Source organism: Tupaia chinensis, unplaced genomic scaffold, assembly GCF_000334495.1.
Source record: "Tupaia chinensis unplaced genomic scaffold, TupChi_1.0 Scaffold149537_1, whole genome shotgun sequence".
NCBI lineage: Eukaryota > Metazoa > Chordata > Mammalia > Scandentia > Tupaiidae > Tupaia > Tupaia belangeri.
The window spans coordinates 463,111-490,421 of record NW_006209381.1 but is presented as its reverse complement, the minus strand read 5'-3'; the positions used below and the strand labels follow the sequence as shown (position 1 = coordinate 490,421).

The 27,311-nt window shown below is 38.5% G+C and overlaps 1 protein-coding gene across 1 annotated transcript in view; it reads left to right on the top strand.

The window, feature by feature from the left end:
• The window catches only part of LOC106734187 (phospholipid scramblase 2-like), a 27,283-nt gene extending 563 nt beyond the window's left edge, over window positions 1-26,720 (top strand). Inside the window, exons 2-7 of the mRNA XM_014585348.2 lie at window positions 2,187-2,300; window positions 4,389-4,431; window positions 9,306-9,526; window positions 20,736-20,897; window positions 23,854-24,015; window positions 26,548-26,720. Coding sequence (XP_014440834.1) covers window positions 2,208-2,300; window positions 4,389-4,431; window positions 9,306-9,526; window positions 20,736-20,897; window positions 23,854-24,015; window positions 26,548-26,577 — 711 coding nt within the window. The 5' untranslated portion in view covers window positions 2,187-2,207 and the 3' untranslated portion in view covers window positions 26,578-26,720. The remainder of the gene's footprint in view (window positions 1-2,186; window positions 2,301-4,388; window positions 4,432-9,305; window positions 9,527-20,735; window positions 20,898-23,853; window positions 24,016-26,547) is intronic.
• The last annotated feature ends 591 nt before the right edge of the window (window positions 26,721-27,311 follow it).

Here is a 27,311-nt window from a genome sequence, read left to right as displayed (position 1 = left end):
GGGCCTGGTGGCCTAAACTCATGCCGGGTGCGTGTGCGTGTGTGCCCAAGATCCCGAGAGGACAATGGAGGAGAAGGGATTGCGGCGTGGCCATCCCCCCTCGGGGGTGATTTCTCGCTTTCTGTCTCTTTCTCTGACTATATATTTAGTATATATATGTAAATATTGTATGTAAATATTGTACTGTATAAAAACAGTATGCTTACTGAAACAAAAACTAATAATTAGGTCACTGGAATTTTTAATAAAAGTATTTGGTCATTTATATATAAACATATTTGTATATTTATCAGTACACTCAGATGCTATATGTTGATTTGTTTCCAAATAATAATGTCTCTGTATATGTTGATTATTTCAAACATACACACAAATTTGGAATAGAGCATCTGAACATCTGCTCTTCAATAAAAGCAGTCAACACTGGTAAAAACTGTAAAAAGCAACTTTTTCAGAATTCTGAAAATTAACCAAAACCTTGTATCAATCTGAAAAGCATTTATTCAAGAAAAATGGAAGCATCTAAGTATAAGGAGAAGCTTCGTGGCATTTCAATTAGTCTTATTCCCAGCTCCCTCTCCAGCTTCCCAGAAGTCTCGAAACAGCCTTGTGGGGAGCCAGTAGGCAGTGTGGTGATTGAGGGCGCTGGACTCCACATGGCTGACCAAGATTCAAGTCCTGGGGACCAGAAGTTAGCGTAATGGCTATGTCACTGGAGTCCCATGTAGTTGACCTCGGTTTGTGTCCCGGACCTGGTGGCTTAAAACTCATGCCAGGCACATGTGTGTGCATGCCCAAGATCCCAAAAGGAGAATGGAGGAGAGGGGTGATTTCTCGCTTTCTTTCTCTCTGTCTCTCTGTCTCTCTCTGTATCTCTGGTGAGCATACGTGCCCTATAGCAAAACAATCTCAAAAAAAATTTCAGACATGAATACCTAGAGGATCTTGAAATGGAGAGAGACTCCTGGATTATCTGGGTGGATGGACCTAATGTAAACATCAGGTCCTTATGAAATACCACACGGAAGTCAGAAGGTCAGAAGAACATAGCCTATCAGAGTACAGCACACTAGACACTGATGTTTGGCAGATCAGGCAGCTAGGGATTCTTACCCATTCTAGGCATGGTGGTGTGTACCTGTAAACCTAGCTGCTCAGGTCACTGAGGTAGGAGGATCACTGGCCCCTGGCCAGCATGGGCAACCTAAAGAGACTCTGTCTGAAGGAGCCAGCAGCAGTGGCACACGCCCATGGTCCCAGCTACACTCAGGAGGTTGAGGAAGGAGAATAGTAATACAGCAAGACTCTGACTATGACACCACACCCACACACACGCGTGCACACACAATAAGAAAGGAGAAAAGAAGGAAGAAAGGAAAGGAGAAAGGGAAGAAAGGAAAGAGGAAGAAAACTGAGGACATATTTTTCCATTTACAAACACACTACAAACTACCCTACTCAAGACCGTGGTACATAAGACAGTGGACATAAAGTAGCATTGTGCATAACGTGCTGGATCCCACGTGGCCATTTGAGGATCAAACCTCAGTCCTTGTGGTTTGGAAAATAGACCAAGTGTGTGTGCTCGCATGCCCAAAAACTGACATGATGAAGAAATGGAGGGAAAGGACCACAGCAAGGCCATGCCTCACTGGGAGGTGCTTGACCTCTTTCACACACACATTCTCTCTCATCTATCCCTCTGCTAAGCACTGGTGATTAAAAACAAATTAATATCCTGGTCTTTATTCAAGATAATATATCTCCTTGTCTACTATGACATATCCTTCTAGATTGGTGGTGAGGGTGGAGTGGAGGAAATTATTCCAGTATTTTCAAATGATTCTCATATGTGAACATTTCATTTTACTTAAACATATTAAGGTCCTATTTGTATGTGTACAACAGTTCACACTCAATTTATCATGATGGTATTAACTGAGACTTCTCGTATTACTGAAACTTCTTTTAGATTTCAGTTAAGATAGACTTTGCATATAAAACTAAAAGTATTTTCATTGAAATCGATTTGCAAAATCAAGTATGGATGGTGTAGACACAATTAAAAGAAAAAAAAATCTAAACTAGAAGTTGAAGGTGATTCCTGTCTTAGCAGGTTAATGAGTTCCGGTAATATTCGATTTTCAAGATAATAAGTTAAACCTGTTCAATCTGTCATACTCCAGGGCATTTATCTAATCCAGGCTATGGAATTTTTTGATCTACAACCCACATTGCAATGGATGTTTGTACCCAAAAAAATACCCAACTGTCCACCTGGATTGGAATACTTGGCTCAGGTACAGCGATGTATTTGTTATTTGTTCCATAATAATATAAATCGAGAGAGTTTTAGGATATAATTTATGCTACAAGGTTTGACTATCAACTAAAATTCTTTAATGTTAGTATTTCCAAATTTTAAATGTTCATTTTTGATTAAAATAATAAATTTACATATTAGATTTTATAGTAATATTATTTACATATTTTTTCCTAGAGAGCTCATTTAAAACTACTTGCCTACTTTTTAAAAAAGGAAATTGGATTTTGAGGATGTAATTTAAAATTAACTTTGGGAATTCTTATCTCATCTATTGCTTATGTGTTCTAACCCTGGTATACAAATGTAAGCATATTCAATAATCCTAAGAAAACATCTCTTGTTCTGTACCAGATTGTATGAGATTGAATTACTGTTTATGCATGCTATTATTTCTGATTCAATTTCCTGTGATATTGTCTCTGGATAATTGACTTTGGATATTCAGATGTCTGAAATCATTGGTCACATCTTATTTTTAGTATTTTTTAAATGAAGCAGTATGTGTGTTCCATCTTGAAAAGATAATTTACATTTTTTTAAAGAATTATTTTATTTAATTTTAATTGTGTATTTATTTTAATTTGACCAGAGAGGGGACAGAGTGGGAGGGAGGGAGTGAGAAAGCAAACTGCCAGTTCTGCGATTCGAACTGCTGTCAGCCATGTGAGAGTCCAGGGCCCTTAACCACCATGCTACCTACTGGCCCCAGATTATTTACTTTTTTTTTCTTTTTATTCTTTCTTTTCTCTTTTTAGAGGGAGATTTTTGCTACAGGGCACGTGCACTTGCTGGAGAGACAGAGAGACAGAAAGCAAGAAATCACCCCCCAGGGAGGATGGCCACACCTCAATCCCTTCTCCTCCATTCTTCTCTTGAGATCTTGGGCATGCACGCATATGTGACCTGCATGAGTTTTAAGTCACCAGGTCCAGGACTCGAACCCCAGTTGACAATGTGGGAATCCAGCAATGTAACCATTATGCCATCCCAATTATTTATATTTTTAATGCTAAATTATACACTTGTTACAAATAATTGTATAAATCTGAGCAATAACATTTTTAGAATTTAGGGGAGAAATACGTTAAAATATTTTTATTTTAAATTATTGTATAGGTATTTTTCTCTAAATTTCAAAAATATTTCTAATAAAAGTCTTTAAATTTCTGGTTATCAAAATATTAAGTATATTAACAAAACAGATTATGTAACTTTTAGTGTGTTGCTTGTATGTGACCCTACAGCTAACATGTATTTTTATGTTTCCTTTATTATCTTAGTAGTTTCATGCTATGTATGTACTATAACCAACAGATTGCCTATAAAAAAACATATAAAACAACATATTTACAACCATTGTTGCAAGTTTGTAATGTATTTTTCTATCTTGTTTTTTTTTAAGTTTGCTTTTAGTTGCTAATGAATGAATGCATTAGACATTTTTGGGGTTTTAACTGGGATTTTACATAGTTTGCATTTTAATTCTTTTGTTCTTTGCTATTTCTATTAACCCATAGCACTATTTTAAAAAATATTATAGTACCAACCTACAAAAAAATACAGAAAAGATAAAAGACTTCATAAACTAATATTTTTCATTTGCTTATTTCCACAGTTAAAAAACATTAAAACTTAATTTTATACCACTGTAAGACATGTGACAAAAATACTGATAATGAGGACCAGCAGTTAGCATAATGGCTATGTCGCTGAACTCCCATGTAGCCGACAGCGGTTCAAGTCCCAAACCCGGTGGCTTAAACTCATACGGGTCATGTGTGCTTGCATGCCCAAGATCCTGAGAGGAGAATAGAGAAGGGATTGCAGCGTGGCCATCCCCCCTGGGGGGGTGATTTCTTGCTTTCTATCTCTCTGTCTCTGTCTTTCTGGTGAGCGCATGCGCCCTATAGCAAAAACCTCTCCAAAAAAAAAAAATACTGATAATGGGTCAATCATATTTTCAAACATCTTAAATATAAGTATTAATTTATATGTGTTGTTATGTGCTTTCAATCTGTTTTTATTACTTCTTACCTCCCACGTTTATTCTCTCTTCTAATAGATAAACCAGTTAATAGTTTGTCAACGTTTCGACCTTCAGGATGGTATGTGCTAAACATGATACATTCATTCTTAAAGATACAACTTGTTTTGCTGTTGTTTGATCAACTCTATAAGTTAAAGTGTTTCTTTGAATGCAGCAGTAGTCTTCTCATAGGGAAAAGAAAAAATATTTTGGCTCCAGGACTTTTCCTGAAGATCCTGGTCTTCACTCTTAGTCTTGCTAAACATAGGTCCAACTCCTTGAATGATTTTCCTATCCTGAATTACTCTAATATTGGTATTTCAGAAAGGCAATGATCCAGGAATTTTTTTATAAAGAATTATTTTATTTACCTTTATTTATTTATTTATTTATTTTAATTTGACCAGACAGGGGCAGAGGGGGGGGGGGAGAGAGAGAGAGAGAGAAAGGAAGGGGGAAAGCAAACCGCCAGGTCCAGGACTCAAACCACAGTCGGCCATGTGGGAGTCCAGTGCCCTTAACCACCATGCCACCTGCTGGCCCCTGAATCCAGAAATTCTGCTAGTACAAGCAGAATGCAAGTAAGTTTCAGGTAGCCTGATTTTGCTCCCAAAGGTGAGAAACAGAACCATCCTTTAGAATTAAACTGTTTACTTTTATCAAAACGTAGTACATGTACTTCTTTCATGCAATGAAACTGTAAGGCATGTAAATGGCATATTTAATTAGAACATAGTTTATTACCATTGAGGACCTTATATACACTAGGGGATCTAAGGCTAAAGTAGACATTTTAAACTTTATTTAACTCACAAAAGCATTTCAATTTAGCTCTATTGTTAAAGAACATTTTCTTTGTGTTTTTCTTGCTGCATTACACTAACGTGCTTAACTTTTTATGAAAAGCATTTATTCCGGGTACATTTACCATGTACTTACAATGGACAGGCATGTATTAACCATTGGGGAGAGTTTAAAAACAGGCTGATTTGGGATTGTCCTGCAGAGCTTGCCCTGAAATACGAGAATGAATATAATGGAATATTCAGACCAGCCATTGTGGTGCGCAGGTACTATACTGTGATGACACCCGACGGGAAGGTCCCAGGTTCGTGTCCCAGGTCTCCCTGTGTTTACTAGGAACACAAGCACATTCCCATGAGCATGGCTGTAATTTGATCGAGGTAGAAAAATGCTGTTGGGGGTGCCTGTAGGTGTGTGTCTCTCTCTGCTCCCCATCGTGGAAGAACTAAATAAACTTTAAAAATAAAACATGGAGTGTGGAGTTATGAAAGTCATGAGAGGGACCAGCAGTTAGCGTAATGGTTATATGTCGCTGACCTCCCATATAGCCAATTGTGGTTCGAGTCCTGGACCGGGTGGATTAAACTCATGCCGGGCGCTTGTGCATGCGTGCCCAAGATCCCGAGAGAAGAATGGAGGAGAGGGGATTGCAGTGTGGCCATCCTCCAGGGGGGTGGTGGTGGTGATTTCTCACTTTCTGTCTCTCTTTCTCTCTTTCTGGTGAGTGCACACGCCCTATAGCAAAAAACTCTCAAAAAAAAAAAAAAAGTCACGAGAGAGGTAAAAAATGAGCTGAGGGAAATTCGAAGGAGAGAAACAGGTGCAGTTATTCATTACAAGAAGTCACAAAAACAGCCCAAGCACTGGCAAACATTTATGCACAGGGAACTCATTCTCCAAACCAGTGATTCTCAAAGTGTGGTCTTTAAAAAGTAACATCAACACAATCTGAAAAACATGCAAGGAATGCAAATTCCTAAATCCCCTCACAGGCCCACTGAATACCAATTCAGAGGAAGGAGTCAATAAGCAGTGCTCCCTGGAGCCCTGCAGGTGATTCTGCTGCTGCAGACTTCATTTTGAGAACTAGAGCTCGAAATGATGTTACATTCATATCATTCAACATCTTGCCCTCATTTAAAAGCCTGAGACAGTGCTATAGAATTGCCAGGGATGGGGACCAGCAGTTGGCCTAATGCCTATGTCGCTGGACTCCCATGTACCACGGTTCGAGTTCCAGACCCAGTGGCTTAAACTCACGCCAGGCACATGTGCGTGCATGCCCAAGATACTCAGAGGAGAATGGAGGAGAAGGGATTGCTGGGTTGCCATATACCCCCTGGGGAGTGACTTCTTGCTTTCTGTTTCTCTCTGTCTTTCTGGGGAGCGCACGCATCCTCTCTTTGTTTTTTGGGGGGGCGCCCCCCCCCTTGAAAAAAAAAAAAAAAAAAAAAAAAAAAAAACCTCAAAAAAAAAAAAAGAAATTGCCAGATATATTTTGAAAGAATATTGCTAAGTATGAAAACAATGACAAAGTAGACCATGTAGAACTGTGTATGTTTGTGTGTAAAAAAATAACCTAAGTGATTCATTTTCAAGACTAGCTGAAAATAGTTGCTTAAGCAGCTCACCGATGGGACCGCTCCAGAGTGTTCACATTCCCAGAAAGTTCCTAAAACCAAGGAAACCTAAAAACAACAGTTCGCCCCTGAGAACAAGATGGCGGCTGGTCACCAGCCCTTGGCTCCTCATTACTTCCTGGTTGTTCTCTGTCCTCAGGACATTTGGTGGGCCTTTTTCTGGGCTTGTTCTGAGGTTGAGCCTTTCCATCAGACAAGTGAAGGAGGGAGACAATAAACACCTAATAAGGGAATAGTAAACCTAGTGACATCAGGGAAGATTGTACACCCCTCAGTACTCAGCCGATGAGGAACTGGGGGAGGGTCTTGGGCACTCGGGAATAAATTGCTTATTTTAACCACATTCCTGCCCATCAGATGCCTAATCTTTTATTTATTTGCTAGAATTATTTATTTAACTTTATTCATTCTTTTATTTATTTATTTTAATTTGACCAGAGAGAAAGAAAGTGAAAAAGCAAGCCTCCAGGTCCAGGACTTGAACCTTGGTCAGCCATGTGGGTATGTCCAACACCTTAACCACCACGCCACCTGCTGGCCTCTGGTGCCCAATTGGCAAGACTGCCATTAAAGTCTTGCTTTGCCTTACCTCATATCTCCATGTCTACTCTTTGACATTTCAAGAAGCAATCAGAAAATATTATTTGCATAAGTTTTGTACCATGATGTAGCTTTCCATACCATATACAATTTTTTACCTTTAATATATGTAGGTACAATATAAAAATAAATTTATGTTCATAGCTTCATATAGCCATTAAATCATTAAAAAGTGAGGAAATTCTGTACTTACTCTGTTTTAAAGATTAGAATTTTAAAATTTAGATGTAAATTAAATATACTTTTTAAACCTAATTTTATTTTATTTATCATTATTGTTATTATTTAATTTGCTTGGGTGCATACACACTCACCAGAGAGAGAGACAGAGAGAAAGGGAAAGTGAGAAAGCAAGCCACTAGGTGCGGGACTGAACTGCGATTGGCTATGTGGGAGTTCAGCACCTTAACGACCATGCCACCTGCTGGCTCCTAATTATACTTTTTAAGCATATACTTGTCAAAGAATATTTGAAAAACAAAACATGGGATTAAAAAAGCATTTTTGTAGAGCTACTGTTACATTTCTTCTGAAGTCTTAACATTATTATTTTGGTGAGATTTTTCATTGTTATCCATGCAATTTTAAAATTCATTCACTTAACATTATTTTTAAATCACAAAACCTAGTACTTTTAAAAGCTACACAATACTCCTTGGGAGGGAATACTACATATTGCCTTTTAAATTTCATTTCCACTTTTTCTCTTTTCTAAAACTACAATAAGGAACATTTAGTGCCTAGAACACACACACACACACACATTTAATTTTAAAATAGTTTTGTTTGTACAAGGGGACTTTTAAAAATTCCTAGAAAAATGGAATTGCATTACTAGTTTATTTTATTGCAAAAAATTCTTAAACCTTTACATTGGGATTTTTTTTTTTTATTGCCAAAGGGCATGTGTCAGAGAGAGACAAAGAAACAGAAAGATAGGGAGAGGGAGAAAGCACCCACCAATGAGGCATGGTTGTACCACAATCCCTCCTCAACTTCTTCATCCTCTCAGAATTTGGGGCCCCAAACATACACACTAGTTTGATTTTTCAAGCTGCTGGGGCTGGGAATCAAACCATAGCCAACCATGTGGCATCCAGCTCTCTTAACCCTAGGCTATGGACCAACTCTGTAGTTTTTACATAATAAAACATTTCCATAGACTTTTCAAAGACCACCTGTATAATCACAAAAGTAAAGCTATTAAGACAAAAGATAATATTTTTATTTGTCTGTAAAAAAAAAAAGGTAATTGAAATATTTTTTCATGGGGATAAATACGAGAGTGTTTCCTCTCAATTTACCTTAAGTAAATTTTTTTTCTTGACTTCTGCTATCCAGACTGGAGTCCTAACACAGTTCTCTTCATATCCTGTGGGAAGGAAAGATAAAGAGGAGTAATATTTGACATGACCCAAAATATAATAGTAACATATTAATGTCTCTGAAATTTAAAAATGATATGAAGGGCTGGCAGGTGGCACAGTGGTTAAGGCACTAGACTCCCACATGGCTGATCACAGTTCAAATCCTGGATCTGGCGACTTAAAAAACTCATGCCAGGTGCATGTGCATGGATGCCCAAATCCCAGGAGGAGAATGGTGAATGAACTGCAGAATGGCCATCCCCTCAGAAGATAATTTTCTCATTTTCTCATTGTCTCTGTCTCTCTGGAAAGGACAGATGCCCTTATGACAAAAACCTAAATAAAAAAAAGATACAAAAAAGCTATCACAGAATTTTAACAATAAAAGGAAGCAGAGATTAACCAGACTATCTCTCATTTTTTTCTATATGGAGAAAGTCAAGCAGTTTAATACCAATATATGTTCCATATTGGAAGGTAATTTCATATGCAATTTATACAAACATCAGTATTACTAATAAGTCACCCAGTTTCGTTCTTAGTCATAGGTAATTTGGAAACTAGTAAAGCATATGAAGTCATGAACAATCAAGGAGAGAGAATTTATTTTGCAGAAGAGAAAAGTAATTTTTTCCTTCAAAACCTTTGTGGATCTTCAAGACCTTTCACCATGACAATTTATGATAACGTAGGTCGAGATGTAATCACTATACGTAAAGCTCTAAGATGCCACTGTTGCTGTATTAACTGCTCCCTGCAAAAGGTCAGTAAATCTTATTTATGCCACGTGATTTCAAATGTCTAAGTTTCTTCAAATAACCCTCAACATTAAGCAGTAGGATGAAATTTAAACATTGAATTTGGCTACAAAGAATTTTCTGGGGACTGGACTATGGCCTGGTGGTTGGGGCTCTGGATCCCACGTGGCAACCATGCAGCTGGAATCCTGGACCTGGTGGCTTGTGCATGCTTGAAATCCCAAAAGAAGGGAGAAATGGAGAGGGGATTACAGTGTGACCATTCCCATGGAAGGGAGATTACCCCTACCCCATCCCATACCATCTCTCCCCTCTAGCAAGTAAAAAAAAAAAAAAAAAAAAAAAAGGATTATTAGTAATAAAATGTCAGGGAATTAAATTTTTGTAGCACATAGCTGTAGGGTGAGAATCGTGTATGACACTAATTTTGTTGTTTTGGGGTAATAAAGTTCATAAGATCTTGAGATGTTTTCTATTTTAAAATACCAAAGTATTTTGCCAAGATTTCACTTCTGAACTGTGGCCATTTTTTTTTTTCCTAGATGAGTGAAAGTTTTGAGTTTCTCAGTTTTATAACCCCTGAAATGCTGCAATACGATTGTTTTATTTTCTTTTTCTTTTTTTTTGGAGAGGTTTTTTGCTATAGGGCGTGTGCACTCGCCAGAAAAACGGAGAGACAGAGAGATAGAAAGCAAGAAATCACCCCCCAGGAGGAGTGGCTATGCCACAATCCCTTCTCCTCCATTCTCCTCTCGGGGTCTTGGGCATGCACACACATGCGCCTGACTTGAGTTTAAGCGGCTGAGTCCAGGACTCGAACCGCAGTCAACTACATGGGAGTCCAGCGACATAGCCATTACGCTAACTGCTGGTCCTTATTGTTTTGTATTCTTTCATGAGATGGTCAGTCAGGTGCAACAAACACGAAGACCTAGGGGAGGCACAGGAAAACCAAGTTTATTACACTCACAGGACCTAGAGTGTCACTGAAAGCAACACGGGCAGGCACAAGGGAGTAGGCCCCACCAGGCAGGTAAGGAACCAAGAGTGAAGAACCATGGCCAAGGTCACGGGGGGTCCAGGCAAAGGTCACAGCTGAAGGTCTGATGGGATTTCGGGATTAGAGTGAAGGAAGCAACTAAAGACTTCATGGGATTTCACTTGTGTGTTTGAAAGTCACTAAGTGACAGTCCGTGAGATTTGCTAGACAAGATGTTGAACTCTTCACACTGGAGCGCCGGATCACCTGGGCTAGGTGCTCACAGCCTATTTGTGGAGACGTTGAGGAAGCAGGAAAATAGAAAACTGAAATTTACAATACAACTACAGGTCACAAGCAGCATCGATCGGAGGCAATTTTATTCTCTAGAATCGCGCGTGAACTGTACATGTTTTCCATAGTTTTCTGCTGTTATGAATAAAGCTGTTCTGAACATTCATGGATAGTTCTTGTGCAGACATTTTTGTTTGTTTGTTTTTCTTGAAGAAATACTAAGAGTGGAATTGCTTCTTAGTTGGGTAGTAAATGTCTGCTAACCTTTGAAGAAAATACCCTACCATTTCTAAGGAGTGTACCGTTTTATACCCTCAGCAACAATGTATGAGCTCCACTTGCTTTGCAACTTACCCATGCTGAGGTCTGTCAGTCTTTTTAATTTGAGCTATTCTGAAAGATATATTTTAGCACCTCATTGCAAGGTTATTTATTTATTTGCTGTAGGGTACATGTGCTTGTCAGAGACAGAGACAGAGAGAGACAGGGAAAGTAAGAAATCACTCCCCACACCACAATCCCTTCTTCTCCATTCTCTCCTTGGGATTTTAGGCATGCATACACATACACGTGTGTTTTTTTAAAAGCCGCTGGGTCCAGGACTGGAACCATGCAGTTGGCCATGTGAGATCCAGCTGCCTTAACCTCCATGCCACCTGCTGGCCTATGGAAGTTTTTTTTCGCATTTCTCTGCATATTATCTATTGGCTATTTGAATATCTTCTTAAGGAAATATTCTAGTCTTTTTGGGGCTGTTTTAAAAATTAGACTATTTTTCTTTTGATTGCGTTATAATGATATATTTTTAAGGCTAGCCCTTAGCACAGTGGGTAAGTGCAGTGATTAAGCACAGCCCATCAGGAGCCAGATCCTGCAGCCACTGTTTGCAATCTACCCACTGAAGCTTGAAATACACACTGGGTTGGGACCAGCAGTTGGCATAATGGCAATGTCACTGGACTCCCATGTAGTTGACCGTGGTTTGAGTCCTGGACCTGGTGGCTTAAACTCTCACCGGGCACATATGCGTGTGTGCCCAAGATCCCGAGAGGAGAATGGAGGAGAAGGAATTGCAGTGTGGCCATCCCCCCGGGGGGGGGTGATTTCTCGCTTTCTGTCTCTCTCTCTCTGGCGTGTGCATGTGCCCTATTAAAAAAAAACTCTCAAAAAAAAAAAAAAGGAAAAAAAATACACACTGGGCTTGTGTGTGTGCACCCAGATGTTGAGAAAGTGAAGTGGAGGAAAAGGGAGTGCAGTGGGACCATGCCCCATTTGGGGGAAGAGGTTTTCGCTCTCTCTCCTGCTCTCTTTCACTCTTTCTCTCTTTCTGGGGCATATATATGCCCTCTAGACCAAAACAAGAAAAAAGAAGGAGAATCTTTTTGTATACTCTGGATATAAGCCCTGTGTCATGTATATGTATTATTAATATCGCCTCAGCTTTCATGCTTGACTTTTCATTTTCTTGATGTGTCCTTAGAAAATCAGAAGTTTCAACTTGAATAAAATCTGATATATGGTGCGTATTGTTTTACGGTTCATGCTTTTTGTGACCTAAGAAATCTTTGCCTACGGCGATATGGCAACGACTCCCTCTTAGCTTTCCTTCACAAACTCTATGTCTAAGACTAGTTCCATTTTGAGTTAGTTTTTGTGTTCAGGTGAGGAAAGGTCTGAGAATCATTTTCCCCCCCATTTCAAATTTAGTTATTCAAACACCATGTTTTGTAAAAGTTTATGCTTTTTCTCATTGAATTGTCTTGGCATCTTATTTGAAAATGTATCACCAATGTATGTGTTTACCTATTTCCAGAATCTACTCTCTTCCATTGTTCCACCAGCATATATATACATACACACACACACACGTATATACACACTTGTATGTATGTGTGTACATACACATATATACACATATATACACATACTATATATATATATATATATATACATACACTTATATCAATCGTACATACACATATATATACATATATATACATACTATATATATATATATATATATATATATATACACTTATATCAAAACTGCACTGTCTCAACTCCCCGAAATGTAGATTTAATCTTAATATCTAGCAGTTACAAGCCTTCTAGTTTTGTTTTGCTTTTTAAAAATTTGTCTTAGCTTTGTTAGGCCTTTCACATTTTAGATAATTTTACAAACATCTTTTATATTACAGGTTGAGCATTGTTATTCCAAAAATTTGAAACTGGAAATGCTCCAGAATCTGAAATGTTTTGAGCACCAACTTGACACCATAAGTGGAGAATTTCACACTTGACCTTATGTGTGAATAAGTGTGCAAAAGTGACTGTTCATTGGTAGCGCATACATTCGGAATCAGACATGATGGTGATGCCATCCAGCCATAGACTGTCCACACGAGTGGCCAAAACAGTGGTGCCTTTCCTTCTTGGTGCTTCAATGTACAACTTTGCTTCATGCACGAAATGATTAAAAATATCAAGTAAAATTATATTTAGTCTATATGCATAAGGAGAATGCGGAATGTAAACAAATCTCATGTTCAGACCTGACCCCATCCCTCAAGATCTCTTGTTATGTTCATGCTAACATTCCAAATTTACGAAAAAAAATCTGAAATTTGAAACACTTCTGAACCCTAGCATTTGAATCCTCAACAGGTAATTCAAAAACCCTGCAGAGGTATTACTTGGTATGATATTAAGTCTATTGATTAATTTGGCGAGAGTTGATAGCTCACTAATGCTAAATCTTCTGCTCAATGACTATATTTTTCCTCATATTTAGGTCTCCTTCTTCTTTTCCTTTTTATTTCTTTTGTGAAGGAGAGAGATAAATGCCCCTAGCAGGGTCTTCATGCCATGAATCACCCTAGATTTGGCACGCCTGAAATATGCACACGCATGTACATGCCTGGCAAACACAGGGAGATCCTGGGATGTGAACCCAGCACCATCCCATAATGGTCCACTTTTCTTACCACTGCACCACTTCCTGTTCTCTTTAGGTCTTCTTTAATAACTCCCAGTAATAGTCACTTTCAGTGCTTAGGTTTTATTTTATTTATTCATTTTCATTTGACCAGAGAAAGGCAAACACAGAGAGAAGGAAAATGAGAAAGCAAGTCACCAGGTCCAGGACTTGAGCCATGGTCGGCCATGTAGGAGTGTCCAGTACCTTAACTCCTACTCCAGCCACTGGCACCCTCTGTAGGTTTTTCTTGAAGATATCCTTTATTAAGCTGAAGAAGGTCTCATACCTAATTTTCTGTGTTTTTATCATAATATTTTTTTCACATCTCTTTTCCCACATCTATTGATTGGATCGTGATTAGTTTCTTACTCTGCAAACAATGGTAGTTTTGTCCATATTTAAAAAAAATTTAATGTTAAATCAACCTAGCTTCCCTGAGATAAAACCTACTTGAATATGTTTGTTATTCTTATTACATATTGCTGGATTCAACTTGCTAATATTTGTGTCTGCTCATAAGTTTGCAGTTTTCTTTTACATCTTTGTGTGGCTTTGGCATTAGGGTAATGTTGGTCTTGTAAACACAGTTTATATTTTTTTCCATATTCTTTTTTTGTCTATAAAAATTCATGTAGGATAGGTAGTATATATTTCTTCATTATTTTATTGGATGCAATGAATACACCATTTTGGCCCGGAATTGTTTGTAAATGAAAAAAACAAAAACAAAAACAAAAAAACCTTCAGCTTTAAACTCAAGACTTCCTTAATAGATATAGGGATATTTCGATTTTCAATTTTTTGTAAATTTTTGCCAGAGGGCATTTATGCTCACCAAAAACAGAGAGAGGGACAGTAAGAAAGCACCGCTTTCTGCTGACCCATGGAGCATGGTCATGCCACAATCCCTTCTCCTTTTCTCCCTTCCGTTGGGATTTTGGGCACGCTAGGCTGACTTCTCAAGTCACCAGGTCTAGGACTCAAACTGTAGGGTCAGCCATGTGGGAGCAAGCTGCCTTAAGCAATACTTCACATGCTGGCCTGGATTTTCAATTTCTTGAGCCCATTTTTGTAATGTGTGTCTTTCAAATAATTTTTCCACTAAGTTGTTGAATTTATCGGCAGAAAGTTGTTGATATATTTTCTCATCACCCTTTCAATTTCAATTTCCAGGTTATGTCATGGTCCCTCTTTCATCTCTCACATAAGTATTTGTTTTTTCTTCCTCCAAAGAACTGTATTTTTTTTTAAGATTCAGCTTTTTTTTTTTTTTTTTTTTTGCATTTGTTTTTCCCTATATTTTGGCCACTACTTATTTATTGATTTATTTCCTCTAATGTTTATTATTTCCTTCCCTATATATCGATTCCTTATTTTATAAAAGCAAACTTTTATTATTGGTTTTAAATTTCCTTCACTTTTTATAAAATCATTTGAAGCTACATAGGTCTTCCTCTAAACATTACTTTAAAATTTTTTTAAAGAATTATTTATTTATTTTTATTTATTCATTTATTTATTTTAATTTGACCAGAGAGAGACATGGAGAGAGAGAGAGAAAGAGAGAGAGAAAGTGAGGGAGCAAACCACCAGGCCAGGTTCGGGACTCAAACTGTGGTCAGCCATGTGGGAGTGTCGAGAGCTCTAACCACCATACCACCCACTGGCCTCCTACAATTTTTTTAATAGGTTCTGTTTTAGTTTTTATTTAACTCAAAGATTTTCTAATTTTTCTCAAATGTTTTATTTCATGTATGGGTTTCATCTATTTTATTTCATCATTTTATTTCATCTCTGTGTCGGTGGTTGGTAGGTGGGCATGCAGACAGAGAGGGCTCCACTGTGAGAATGAGGTCTGGAACACGTAGTGGACCTAAAAGACGGACAAGTGAAAACCAACTTCTGGGTTATAGATGGGCCATAGCTCATAGGCAGGCACACAGAGAGAGCTGGAGAGCCCCTCTGGGTCTCACCAGGCGGGAGAGACAATCCTGGGACACACTGTCTCCATTCAGAGAGCTGTGGAAAACAAGTCTCCAGGCATAGGTAAGCTGCAGGTAACATGTAGCAGGTAACATGTAGTGAGGAGGCCTTGGGGCACCAGCCTAGAGTTTATGATGAGCACATCAGGAGTGTCAGGGAGGAAAATCACTAAGCCAGACCAAGGTTGCAGGAGTTCAGAGGTACAATGAGTAAGTCGGATCTGCTGCTAGGGTAGAGCACTGCGGCCTGTCCTTAGACAACTGTGCAGTTAATTAATGACCCAGCAGAAGCCAGGCCAAGGGCCAGGAGACCAAAGACAAAACAAAATTAGTTGGGGCCGCCAGGTGGTGTGGTGGTTAAAAGAGCTGGACTCCCACGTGACCAACTGTAGTTCGAGTCCCGGACCTGGCAGCTTGCATTCTCTCTCTCTCTCTCTCGTTTTCTCCCTTTCTGTCAAATTAAAATAAAAAAAAAACAAATACAGATTTAAAAAAAGAAACACCAAATAAACCAGATAGAAATAGGAAAATAAACCCCCTTCCTCTTGCAGCGTCTCTCTAGTGCCTTCTACTGACAAGGCTTACCACCATGTTCACTGTAAAGGAGAAATGCTTAAAGGCACCAGCCCGTCACAGCTGAGCAAGCAGTAGAGAATTTAAGGCTGAGAGGTAATAAACTGAGAACTGGTGTAGTTATTTACAGTTATGTTTAATTTATAAATGTGAAGGGATTTCCTATTTTTATATTCTTCACCTCTAGTTCAGTTCTGTTGTAGAGAACACACTATGTATTCTTTCAATCTTTTCAAATTTTCCAAAGATCATTTCTTTTCTTGTTCTGTACATTTTCATAGGTTCTAGAACATATTTCAGTGTTGAGCATTTTAGGTTGATTTTCTTTGGGCGTGCCCTTTTGTTAACAGATGGGAGAGTGTCAAGCTGCATTATGAAGTCCTTGGTTCTTTGGGTCCAGATCCCTAAAATTAGAGATCTGTCCCTAGGCGCAAAATGAAACTGCAACCACGAATGAAGTAGGTAGAAAAGAAGATTTAACAGAAAGAAAGGAAAGAAAGAAAGGAAGTACACCCAAAAAGGCTCTTGGGCTCGCATATTGCCAGGTGGCAACATGCTTGGTACTAGTTACCCGTTATTCTATTACTAGAGGTCATGAATATTCTTTAGTGGGAGGCCCCTTACCCTGCCTATGTCCTTCCTTTGAATTTGAATCCACACGTTCTTTTCCTGCACTTGTGCACCTTCCTCACAGGTAAAGAATGAGGAACTTGATCACCTAATCGCGCATGCCTGATGTGAACCAGGCTGCCCCAATTAGATTGCCCAATTAGTCCATCGCCTTAATGGGAATTAGGGAATCGACCAAAATGCTTGCTTAGGTCTTTTTGATAAGGAAAAAATCTATGAATCATCCCTGTGTGCTTCCCTCAGGCCCCAAGGAAGGAAGGTGGCAAATTGCCTCACCCTCCTGGCGCCCGGAGCTAGATGAGCCTTTTGCTTTTCTCTTAGGGCTGCCCGCCATGACTAACGAGCTGCCTATCACACTTTCAGTTGATAAAATTACTGTTTTTATTTCAAGACAGCTTCTTGTATTCTAATTCAATAATTATAATATTATTTCATTATTTTGTTGCTCTTCTTTGGGACTCTTATTAAATATATGTTGAAATTTCGTTTCCTATCTGTCTTCATTATAATTATGTCTGTGGTTTTTCTTGGTATTTCTTCTTTTTAGTTTTTTTTTGAATTGATTTTTCTTTTCTAATTATTTTCTGAGCTTTGTCAACTCTCATTCTCTTTATTTTTTAATTAAAAAAATGTTTTTGGAGAGGTTTTTGCTATATGGCATGTGCACTCACCAGAAAGAGAGAGACAGAGAGACAGAAAGCAAGAAATCAACCCCCACCCCCCGGGGGGGGGATGGGCACATCGCAATCCCTTCTTTTCTTGGGATCTTGGGCATGCACGCACACACGCCCAGCATGAGTTTAAGCCACCGGGTCCGGGACTTGAACCATAGTCGACTACATGGGAGTCCAGTGACATAGCCATTACACCAACTGCTGGTCCCCTCATTCTCTTTATTTTTTCTCTTCAACTTTTAGTTATCTCATTTCTGATTTTTCCCATTCTGATTTATTCTGCTTATTCATATCTTCTATCATTTTAAAAAATATTTATTTCCAAGTAACATTGAACAGGGTTTCCAGCTTTTGAGGGCAAATCTACAAGAACATTATTTGGACATAGTCTCTTTTAATTATACTGTCACTATATGTTCACATCAATATTGGTTCACCATCAATTCCTTTTGTGTTGATTAGCAACATACGAGGGATTTCTAGGGGTTTCTCTTTGTTTTACTGTAAAATGTTAGAAATATGTCTTCTTGTTTTCTTTTGAGATATATCTTCTCGGTCTACCTCCTACACCTTTATCAAGACTTTTGGGAACCAGCAGTTAGCGTAATGGCTATGTCGCTGGACTCCCACGTAGTCGACCGCGGTTCGTGTCCCGGACCCGGTGGCTTAAAACTCACACCGGGCGCGTGTGCGTGCGTGCCCAAGATCCCGAGAGGAGAATGGAGGGGAAGGGATTGTGGCGTGACCATCCCCTCTGGGGGGTGATTTCTCGCTTTCTGTCTCTATGTCTCTCTCTGTCTGTCTGGTGAGCGCATGCGCCCTACAGTGAAAATCTCTCCAAAAAAAAAAAAAAGACTTTTCTCTTACTCCAGGTCTTCTTGTCTTGTTCAGCTTTGATTCTACTCCCAGGAGTTTTGTTTGTTTGTTTGGTCAATGTAAGGCTTTGTCATGAAAGAGTCCTAAATGTATAATGTTAGGAGACTTTATGTCAAGACAGCTTCATCACTATGAAAACTTTCTTTGGTCCTCTTGAACACCCAGCAGATTAAGGGTTATGAAATTCCATCCTGTTTTCAGCTGTGTTTTCAGACTGATCCTTGGAGCATTTACTCTGAGTGGATTCATTTTCTTTTTGGATGAATACTTGTTAGTAATGTGTGGATTTTCTAGAGGACAAGTTATTCCTGCCACCTGTTTCCTAACATCTGCTTGTGTTTTGAGATTTAAGGTTATGTTTTCTATTTGCTTGTTTATTTTAAAGAATTATTTAATTTTATTTATTTATTCATTCATTTATTTTAATTTGACCAGAGAGAGATACAGAAACAGAGAGAGAGAGCGAGAGAAAGTGAGAAAGCAAGCCACCAAGTCTGGGACTCGAACTGTGGTTGGCCATGTGGGAGTGTCCAGCACCTTAACCACCACGCCACCTTCTGGTCCCTGAAGGCTATGTTTTCTTCTCCTATGGAGGGGAAGGGATTGCGGCGTGACCATCCCCCCTGGGGGGTGATTTCTCGCTTTCTGTCTCTATGTCTCTCTCTGTCTGTCTGGTGAGCGCATGCGCCCTACAGTGAAAATCTCTCCAAAAAAAAAAAAAAGACTTTTCTCTTACTCCAGGTCTTCTTGTCTTGTTCAGCTTTGATTCTACTCCCAGGAGTTTTGTTTGTTTGTTTGGTCAATGTAAGGCTTTGTCATGAAAGAGTCCTAAATGTATAATGTTAGGAGACTTTATGTCAAGACAGCTTCATCACTATGAAAACTTTCTTTGGTCCTCTTGAACACCCAGCAGATTAAGGGTTATGAAATTCCATCCTGTTTTCAGCTGTGTTTATCAGACTGATCCTTGGAGCATTTACTCTGAGTGGATTCATTTTCTTTTTGGATGAATACTTGTTAGTAATGTGTGGATTTTCTAGAGGACAAGTTATTCCTGCCACCTGTTTCCTAACATCTGCTTGTGTTTTGAGATTTAAGGTTATGTTTTCTATTTGCTTGTTTATTTTAAAGAATTATTTAATTTTATTTATTTATTCATTCATTTATTTTAATTTGACCAGAGAGAGATACAGAAACAGAGAGAGAGAGCGAGAGAAAGTGAGAAAGCAAGCCACCAAGTCTGGGACTCGAACTGTGGTTGGCCATGTGGGAGTGTCCAGCATCTTAACCACCACGCCACCTTCTGGTCCCTGAAGGCTATGTTTTCTTCTCCTCAACTTTTCTTTCTTTAATAATTATTTTCTTTCACTTTATTTATTTATATTTTAATTTGGCCAGAGAGGGACAGAGTGAGAGAGAGAACATCAGAAAGCAAGCTGCCAGGTCCGGGACTCGAATCACTATCAGCCATGAGGGAGTTCAGTGTCTTTACCCACCATGCCATCTGCCAGCACTCCCACATTGAATTTTGATAATGAATAAGACCATGATTTAGTTTTGTTTTGCTGTCATACTTGTTTTTTCTCTTTTTATAGAAATGTGGAGGCATTTCGCAAACTATACCATCATTGCCACCCTTTTCTTTTCCCCCTTATTCAAGAGAGAGTGCATGAGTGTTCCTGTGAGACAGAGGACCCTCCTCACCAGGGTTTGGTCACACTGCATCCCTCTTCTTCCAGTCTTCCAGCCCGTTAGATCTTGAGCATTTGCACATACGTTTCAGGCTGACTGGGCTGGGGATTCAAGCCTGGGTCACCCTTACCATCCAGCTTCTCTCGAGTAGTGCCTAACCATTGCACCACAGTCAGCCCCACTGCCGCCATCTCAGCTTGGCAGTCTTTATTCATTTTTGAGTTGGTGATACTTATATGTAGCAAAAGGAGAAAGAAGGGAAGAAAGCATAGAGGGAGGGAGAGAAGAAAACGAAAACATATTCAAGGGAAGCAGTGTATCTCATGGGGCTGGATGGAGCGCTGGTAAACGTGGTGCTCTGCAAGGCGAGCCCACGTGGAAGTCCCAGGTTTCCATCTGGAGAGACACCTGGCTACCCTTCACACACAGCAGGTTCTCTTCAGTTCTATAATAAAGCTCAGCTAAAAGATAGCACACAGTTAAATACCATCTAAGATAGCTCATTTAATCAATGGTATATTTTTCAATCCTTTGTAGCTAAAGGTTGAAGCTCCACCTGGTGAAACAATCGGATACGTTTATCAAAACTTTCATCCGTTTTTGCCAACATTTAAACTAAAAAATGAGAATAAGGAAGATGTCATGAAAATCAGAGGGCCTTGTGTAATTTCCAGCTGTATCAGGGATCTAAATTTTAATGTGAGTAATTTATAATGCTTTAAAATGATCAGGTTCAAATTATTTATTTGACTATTTTAAAATACAGATCATTAATACAGATAATTAAAGAAAAATACAAATGTTATCATGATACCTGTTTCCGTTTTTTTTTTTTAATTGAATCACTAATTCAAGTTGTCCTTATTTAATTAAGCCCTACAAATTCATGTAGTTTATAAGGCATCTTTTTTTATTTTTTATTTTTTTGGGGGGGCAGGTTTTTGCTTTAGGGCGCGTGCGCTCACCAGAGAGACAGAAAGCGAGAAATCACCCCCCAGGGGGGATGGCCACGCCGCAGTCCCTTCTCCTCCATTCTCCTCTTGGGATCTTAGAAACGCACGGACACGCGCCCGGCGTGAGTTTTAAGCCACCGGGTCCAGGACACGAACCACGGTCGACTACATGGGAGTCCAGCGACATAGCCATTACGCTAACTGCTGGTCCCTAAAGGTAATATTTAAGTATATAGCTGTCAAATAACAAGTTTAGTATTTAATATTTCAAGGACATTAAAAGAAAATTAAATTTTACTGCAACCGAAAATGATGTAATCTGATGTCAATTATAAATTATATATCAATGCTATTTAGTATAACTTTTACTTCTTATGAAATTTTGAAATTTGTAAGATACAATTTTTAAAGTTTTATGTGCTGACTAATTTCCTTCTCAGATTATAGCTAATATCTAGATACTGATTTGAATTTTTAATGACTAAATATACTAAATGTAGTTAATAAAACTAAATGACTTACTCCATTTATTTAAATCTGAAGATTTCTAAGCAATGGAGAATATGTTCAATAACATATTAGACATGCAAAAAACAGGGAGTCATAAAATTTCATCAAGGACATGTTTTTTTGTTTGTTTAATATATGAATTATTTAGTAAAACATTTGCAAACAACCTATAATGTGGTCCCTGACCTTTTGTTTCTTCCTTCGGATTATGTCATTTACCTCCAGTGAAACTGGTTCTGATTGACACTTGCATACACTGGTTAGGTAAGACATACTTAAGCGAATTAATTATAACTACGTGTTTAGGTTGGAAAATTATAAAATGAACACACAGGTCTCAACTGTTTAAGTTGGAAAGCTAAGTAAGAGAGTGGTTGATGAACACAGTTCTGGAACTCAAGCCCATCTAGGCTCGTTCTTGCCAACTACAGATCTCAGAATGCTTGAGTGTTACATCTCACAGAGCGATACGACACATTCTCCTTCATTCTCGGGTCATTGAAACTTTCTCTAAGGTGTGTAAACCACTATTCCTTTTAAGTTTGAAGGACAAATTGATTTCGCTTTATTTTATTTTTTGCTATAGGGCACGTGGGCTTGCCAGAGAGAGACAGCCAGAGAGAATGTGTGAGAGAGAGAGGGAGAAATCACTCCCCGGGGCAGGGATGGCCACCCTGCAGTCTCTTCTCCTCCATTCTCCTCTTGGGAATTCGAACATGTACGTACACACTCCCAGCATGATTTTCATGCTGCTGGGTCTGGGACTTGAACTGCGAATTTGACCATATGGGATCCAGCGGCCTTAACCTCCACACCACCTGCTGACCTGCAGGAAAACAATTTTATAGCTGGTACTCTTGGAATAAAGAGAAGAAAGAGAGATCATGATGCTATAAGAAAGTCAACTTGTCCGTGAATGTGGATGGTCCATTAAATACTTTAGCTATGAAAGGGAGGGGAGAGATAAAGTGCTAGCTAGTTATGGGACCAGGGCTCAGTGAGGTAAGGGAGGTGCTCATCACAGTTAAAAAATTTAAGGTGAGGGCCTCACCAAGTGAGGCTTTTCTGTTTGTTTTTGTTTTAGAGATATTTTTCTATAGGGCACATGTGCTCACCAGAGAGACAGAGAGAAAGCAGGAAATCACCCCCAGAGGGAATGGCCATGCTGCAAACCCTTCTGCATTCTCCTCTTAAGATTTTGGGCATGCACACACACGTACCTGGCATGAGTTTCAAGCCACCATGTCCAGGGCCTTGAACTGTGGTCAGCTATGTAGGAGGCCAGTGATGTTACCATTGTACCATCTACTGGTCCCAGTTGAGGTGTTTTTTTGTTTGTTTGTTTCTGAAAACTAATGCAAAAAAACAATTCCATTATAAACCAATCTCCTCACATTACTGAGTTAGGAACTGACTGGCACTTCCATGACTCGTCTTCACTGACTACCTTAATCCTGTTTCTGGCTGGATAGGGGCACATGGTTGAAGGTGAGGTATTTTTTTGAAAAGCATGTCCTTAGAATGTTTTGATTTTAAAGAAAAAGCTCTAAATAAGAGAGAAAAATTGAAAAGTTTCTGGGAAAAAAAATGGAATTAAAATATGAGTTTAGGGAATCAGCAGTTAGCGTAATGGCTATGTCGCTGGACTCCCATGTAGTCGACCGCGGTTCATGTCCCGGACCCGGTGGCTTAAAAAACTCATGCCGGGCGCGTGTACGTGCGTGCCCAAGATCCCGAGAGGAGAATGGAGGAGAAGGGATTACGGCGTGACCATCCCCCCTGGGGGGTGATTTCTCGCTTTCTGTCTCTATGCCTCTCTCTGTCTGTCTGGCGAGTGCACACGCCCTACAGTGAAAATATCTCCAAAAAAAAAAAAGTAAAAAAAAAAAAAAATGAGTTTAGTCTGGCGCAAAACTATTTGAAATCCATATGTAGTTTTTTTCGAATATGCGTGTGTGTGTGTGTGTGTGTGTGTGTGCACGTGTACTCAGAAAATTAGAAGATCTACTTTTAGGTAGAAATTGTCTATAGATGTGTGTTTAGTCTATTAGGTGTCCACGCTTCATTATCATTTTAATTATGTTATGATTATAACTCAAAAGGGTCATATGAATTCCTAAAATTGGTTTAGGGATACCTTTTGTTTTATTTTAGGAATTTTCTCCTAAAATGATCTATTTTTTACCTCTTAGTTATTGTCTCTGGATGAAGAACTTGTACTTGGAAATGTTTCAAAACACTGCCCTGGCTTTGTGACGGGACTATTAACTGATGTTGATAAATTTGGAATACAGTTTCCATTTGATCTTGATGTTAAAATTAAAGCACTGATGCTTGGAGCAAGTTTTCTCATTGTGAGTCTATTTTTATTCTTTTTAACCGAAAATTACAATTTCTGAAATACCATGGCATCTTTGCTATTATTTCTCCTCCAATCACCTAAGTCAACTGCAAGTTGTGCTTTTTCGGTATAGCCTTCCTTCCAAAAATCTCATTATGGGTTCAGAATTCATATTGCAAAGGAGGCCAAAGCTAGAATGCCCTAAAAATGTTACATATATATATATATTTTTTGGAGAGGTTTTCGCTATAGGACGCGTGCGCTCGCCAGACAGACAGAGAGAGACAGAGAGACAGAAAGCGAGAAATCACCCCCCAGGGAGGATGGTCACACCGCAATCACTTCTCCTTCATTCTCCTCTCAGGATCTTGGGTACGCCCGCACACGCGCCTGGTGTGAGTTTAAGTCACCGGGTCCGGGACTTGAACCGCGGTCGACTACATGGGAGTCCAGCGACATAGCCATTACGCTAACTGCTGGTCCCAGGCATTCCATATATTGATACATGATAAGAAGTTAGAGAGATATTTTAAAATAAGCAGACTTTATTTTATCCTCTAGCAGAATGTTTACTCACACCTTTCCATTTTTACTGGGTATAAGAGACAAAACATTAGTAAAGTTATTTAAAATTTGAACACAAAGTTAACAAGCTTTACAGAATAGGCATATGTAAAATTTTGTACTAAACATCTAGATAACACACATTGCTCTTAAACATTGTTTGCAAAAATTGATCTCATAGTGGACCAAGAAGCAAATGTCAGTAAATATCAAGGAATGACTATCTTTCAGCTTTTGAGGTCAGAGCAAATTAAAAATTAGTTCAATAAATATTTCTTAATGTTTTATGTATATGGAAAGATGTAAATAGCTCAGGTATTAAAAAAAACACAATCTAAATTCCAAAATATGTCTTGGTATGTGAGTAAAGATGTTAAAGAAAATTATATGGCTATAAATATTTATTGAATAAAAAAAGTAAAAACATTAATGAGCGATATTAATTAGCTAAAACTGAAGAGTTAGTAAAAGAAAATAATAAATAAGGGAAGCAAAATGAAAGAGATGTTGAATCACTGAGCATAGATAAATAAGTAAACAGCCCCTACATTTTGTCTTTAGATGACAAATGTGTTTCCAAGCAAGGAAATCACAAAGAAAGAGATTGCTAAATCTGAATGGTTTAGGCTTCTGTACTTCAAAACAAACCAAAATATTTTAAAAAATAATCAAGTCAGAGAAATATATGCTGCAAAGATGACCAAAGAATAATATTCTTACATTAATACAAATTATATTTAAATGAAAAAAATCACATCCTCAACAGACATATAGAAAAAAATATGGGGAACCAGCAGTTAGCATAATGGCTATGTTGCTGGACTCCCAAGTAGTCAACTGCAGTTCATGTCCCAGACCCGTTGGCTTAAAACTCATGCCGGGCACGTGTGTGTGTGTTCCCAAGATCCCGAGAGGAGAATGGAGGAGAAGGGATTGCGGTGTGACCATCCCCCCTGGGGGGTGATTTCTCGCTTTCTGTCTCTCTGTCTCTCTCTGTCTGGCGAGCACACGCACCCTATAGTGAAAAACCTCTCCAAAAAAATAAAATATATATGTATACATGAAAAGAAATTAAAACTATCAAAGAGAGAACGGAAATAACCAATAAACATAAGACAATGTTTCCCAAAACATACAGAGAAGCAAAAAGGAAAAACAAAAAGTAATGAAAAACCCCCTTTCATTTATCACATAATAAAATTTTTATTTCTAATGATCAGCCCTTAATGCTTATGAAGGCTTAAGAGATTTGGTGCTCATGAGATACAGGTACTTTGGGGAAATAAATTGAGTATACCCATCATAACATTTAATGTTCATATTCTCTCAGATACAAACAAGTAATTAGCATAATCTTTACAGTAAATGGAAACATAAATTCTATCTCGTAAACTTACTTCAATAAACAACAAAAAATTAAAACAGCCTAAAATGTAAAAGTATGAGATGCAGTAAACATATTACAAGACATCTCTAAAACAAATTATCTAAAGGCTCAAAACAAAGATTTTCAAAAAACTTTAATAAGATAAACATTCAGAATATTTTATGTAGTGAAAGAACAGGATAATAACTTGTAGTATCAGTTATGTGTGTCTGCAAAGAATTTGAATAAAAATATAAATGGTAGGTTTGGGAGATACTAAGACTATACTCTCCCCTTCTTTTTTCCTCCTATAATAAGTATGCATGAATTTAAAAACTCTCTATATAAATAAAATGAGGTAAATCACTTACTGTTCTCTAAGGGCCTTTAAACTTAAGTTTATTACTTTGATATTTAACAGCAGCCAAACCATCATTCTTAGGCCCTTAGAAGTTGGTTTCCCATCGATCATAGTCTCAGAATTGCTTTTTAATACACTTCATAATTGTGTAATTATAGCACAGATAACCTAAAACATATTCTCATCTTAATACTTGTACCTGTTTATATTATGAAGCCAACCTAATTGTATTTATTTTTTTATTTTCATTCTAGGACTACATGTATTTTGAACTCTGGTCATAAGAATCAGCCTAAAAGACTAACTAATGTCAGAGAAGACTGGCATTTTTTGTCATTCCTCAGCAAAATTAAACAACTTTTACTGAAAACACCTAAATAAGGTTATATCTTACTAAAAGTATTAGTATAAATTTTTCTGCATAAGAAAACACACCAACATTTAGAATTCAAAATCACTGTCTTCTTATTATTATTATTATCACTCAGGATTCTGCTGTCTAGTCCTCCTGCTCAGGACCTAGCTCATTCATTCATTTCCAGTCAGTTAACAGATTGGCAGGGGCCTGTCTCATCCAGATCACTTCATTCAGATGTCTGGCTGTTGGCTCAGACAGTAGAGGCAATGGGCCACATACCCTTCATTTTCTAGGAACTAGGCAAAGCTTTGCACAGGATGGTTACATTACCAAAGCAGCAAGAAGCCAAGTTCAAGTGCTTACGTTCATTTCAAGCTTTTGTTTCTATTTTACTTAATTTTTGCACAGAAAAATAGTCATGACTTTCCCAATGACCCAATAAATAGAGAAGCCCAGATTAAAGAAGGAGGGAGCAGCAGATGGTATAAAGGTGTTGCTGGACTCCCAGGTAGTCAACCAGCATTCGAGACCGGGACCCAGTGTCTTAAAATTCACTTCGGGTGTGTGTGCATGTGCATGTGTGTGCACCCAAGATCCCGAGAGGAGAAGGGAGGAGAAGGGATTGTGGCATGGCCATCCCCCTGGGGGATGATTTCTCGC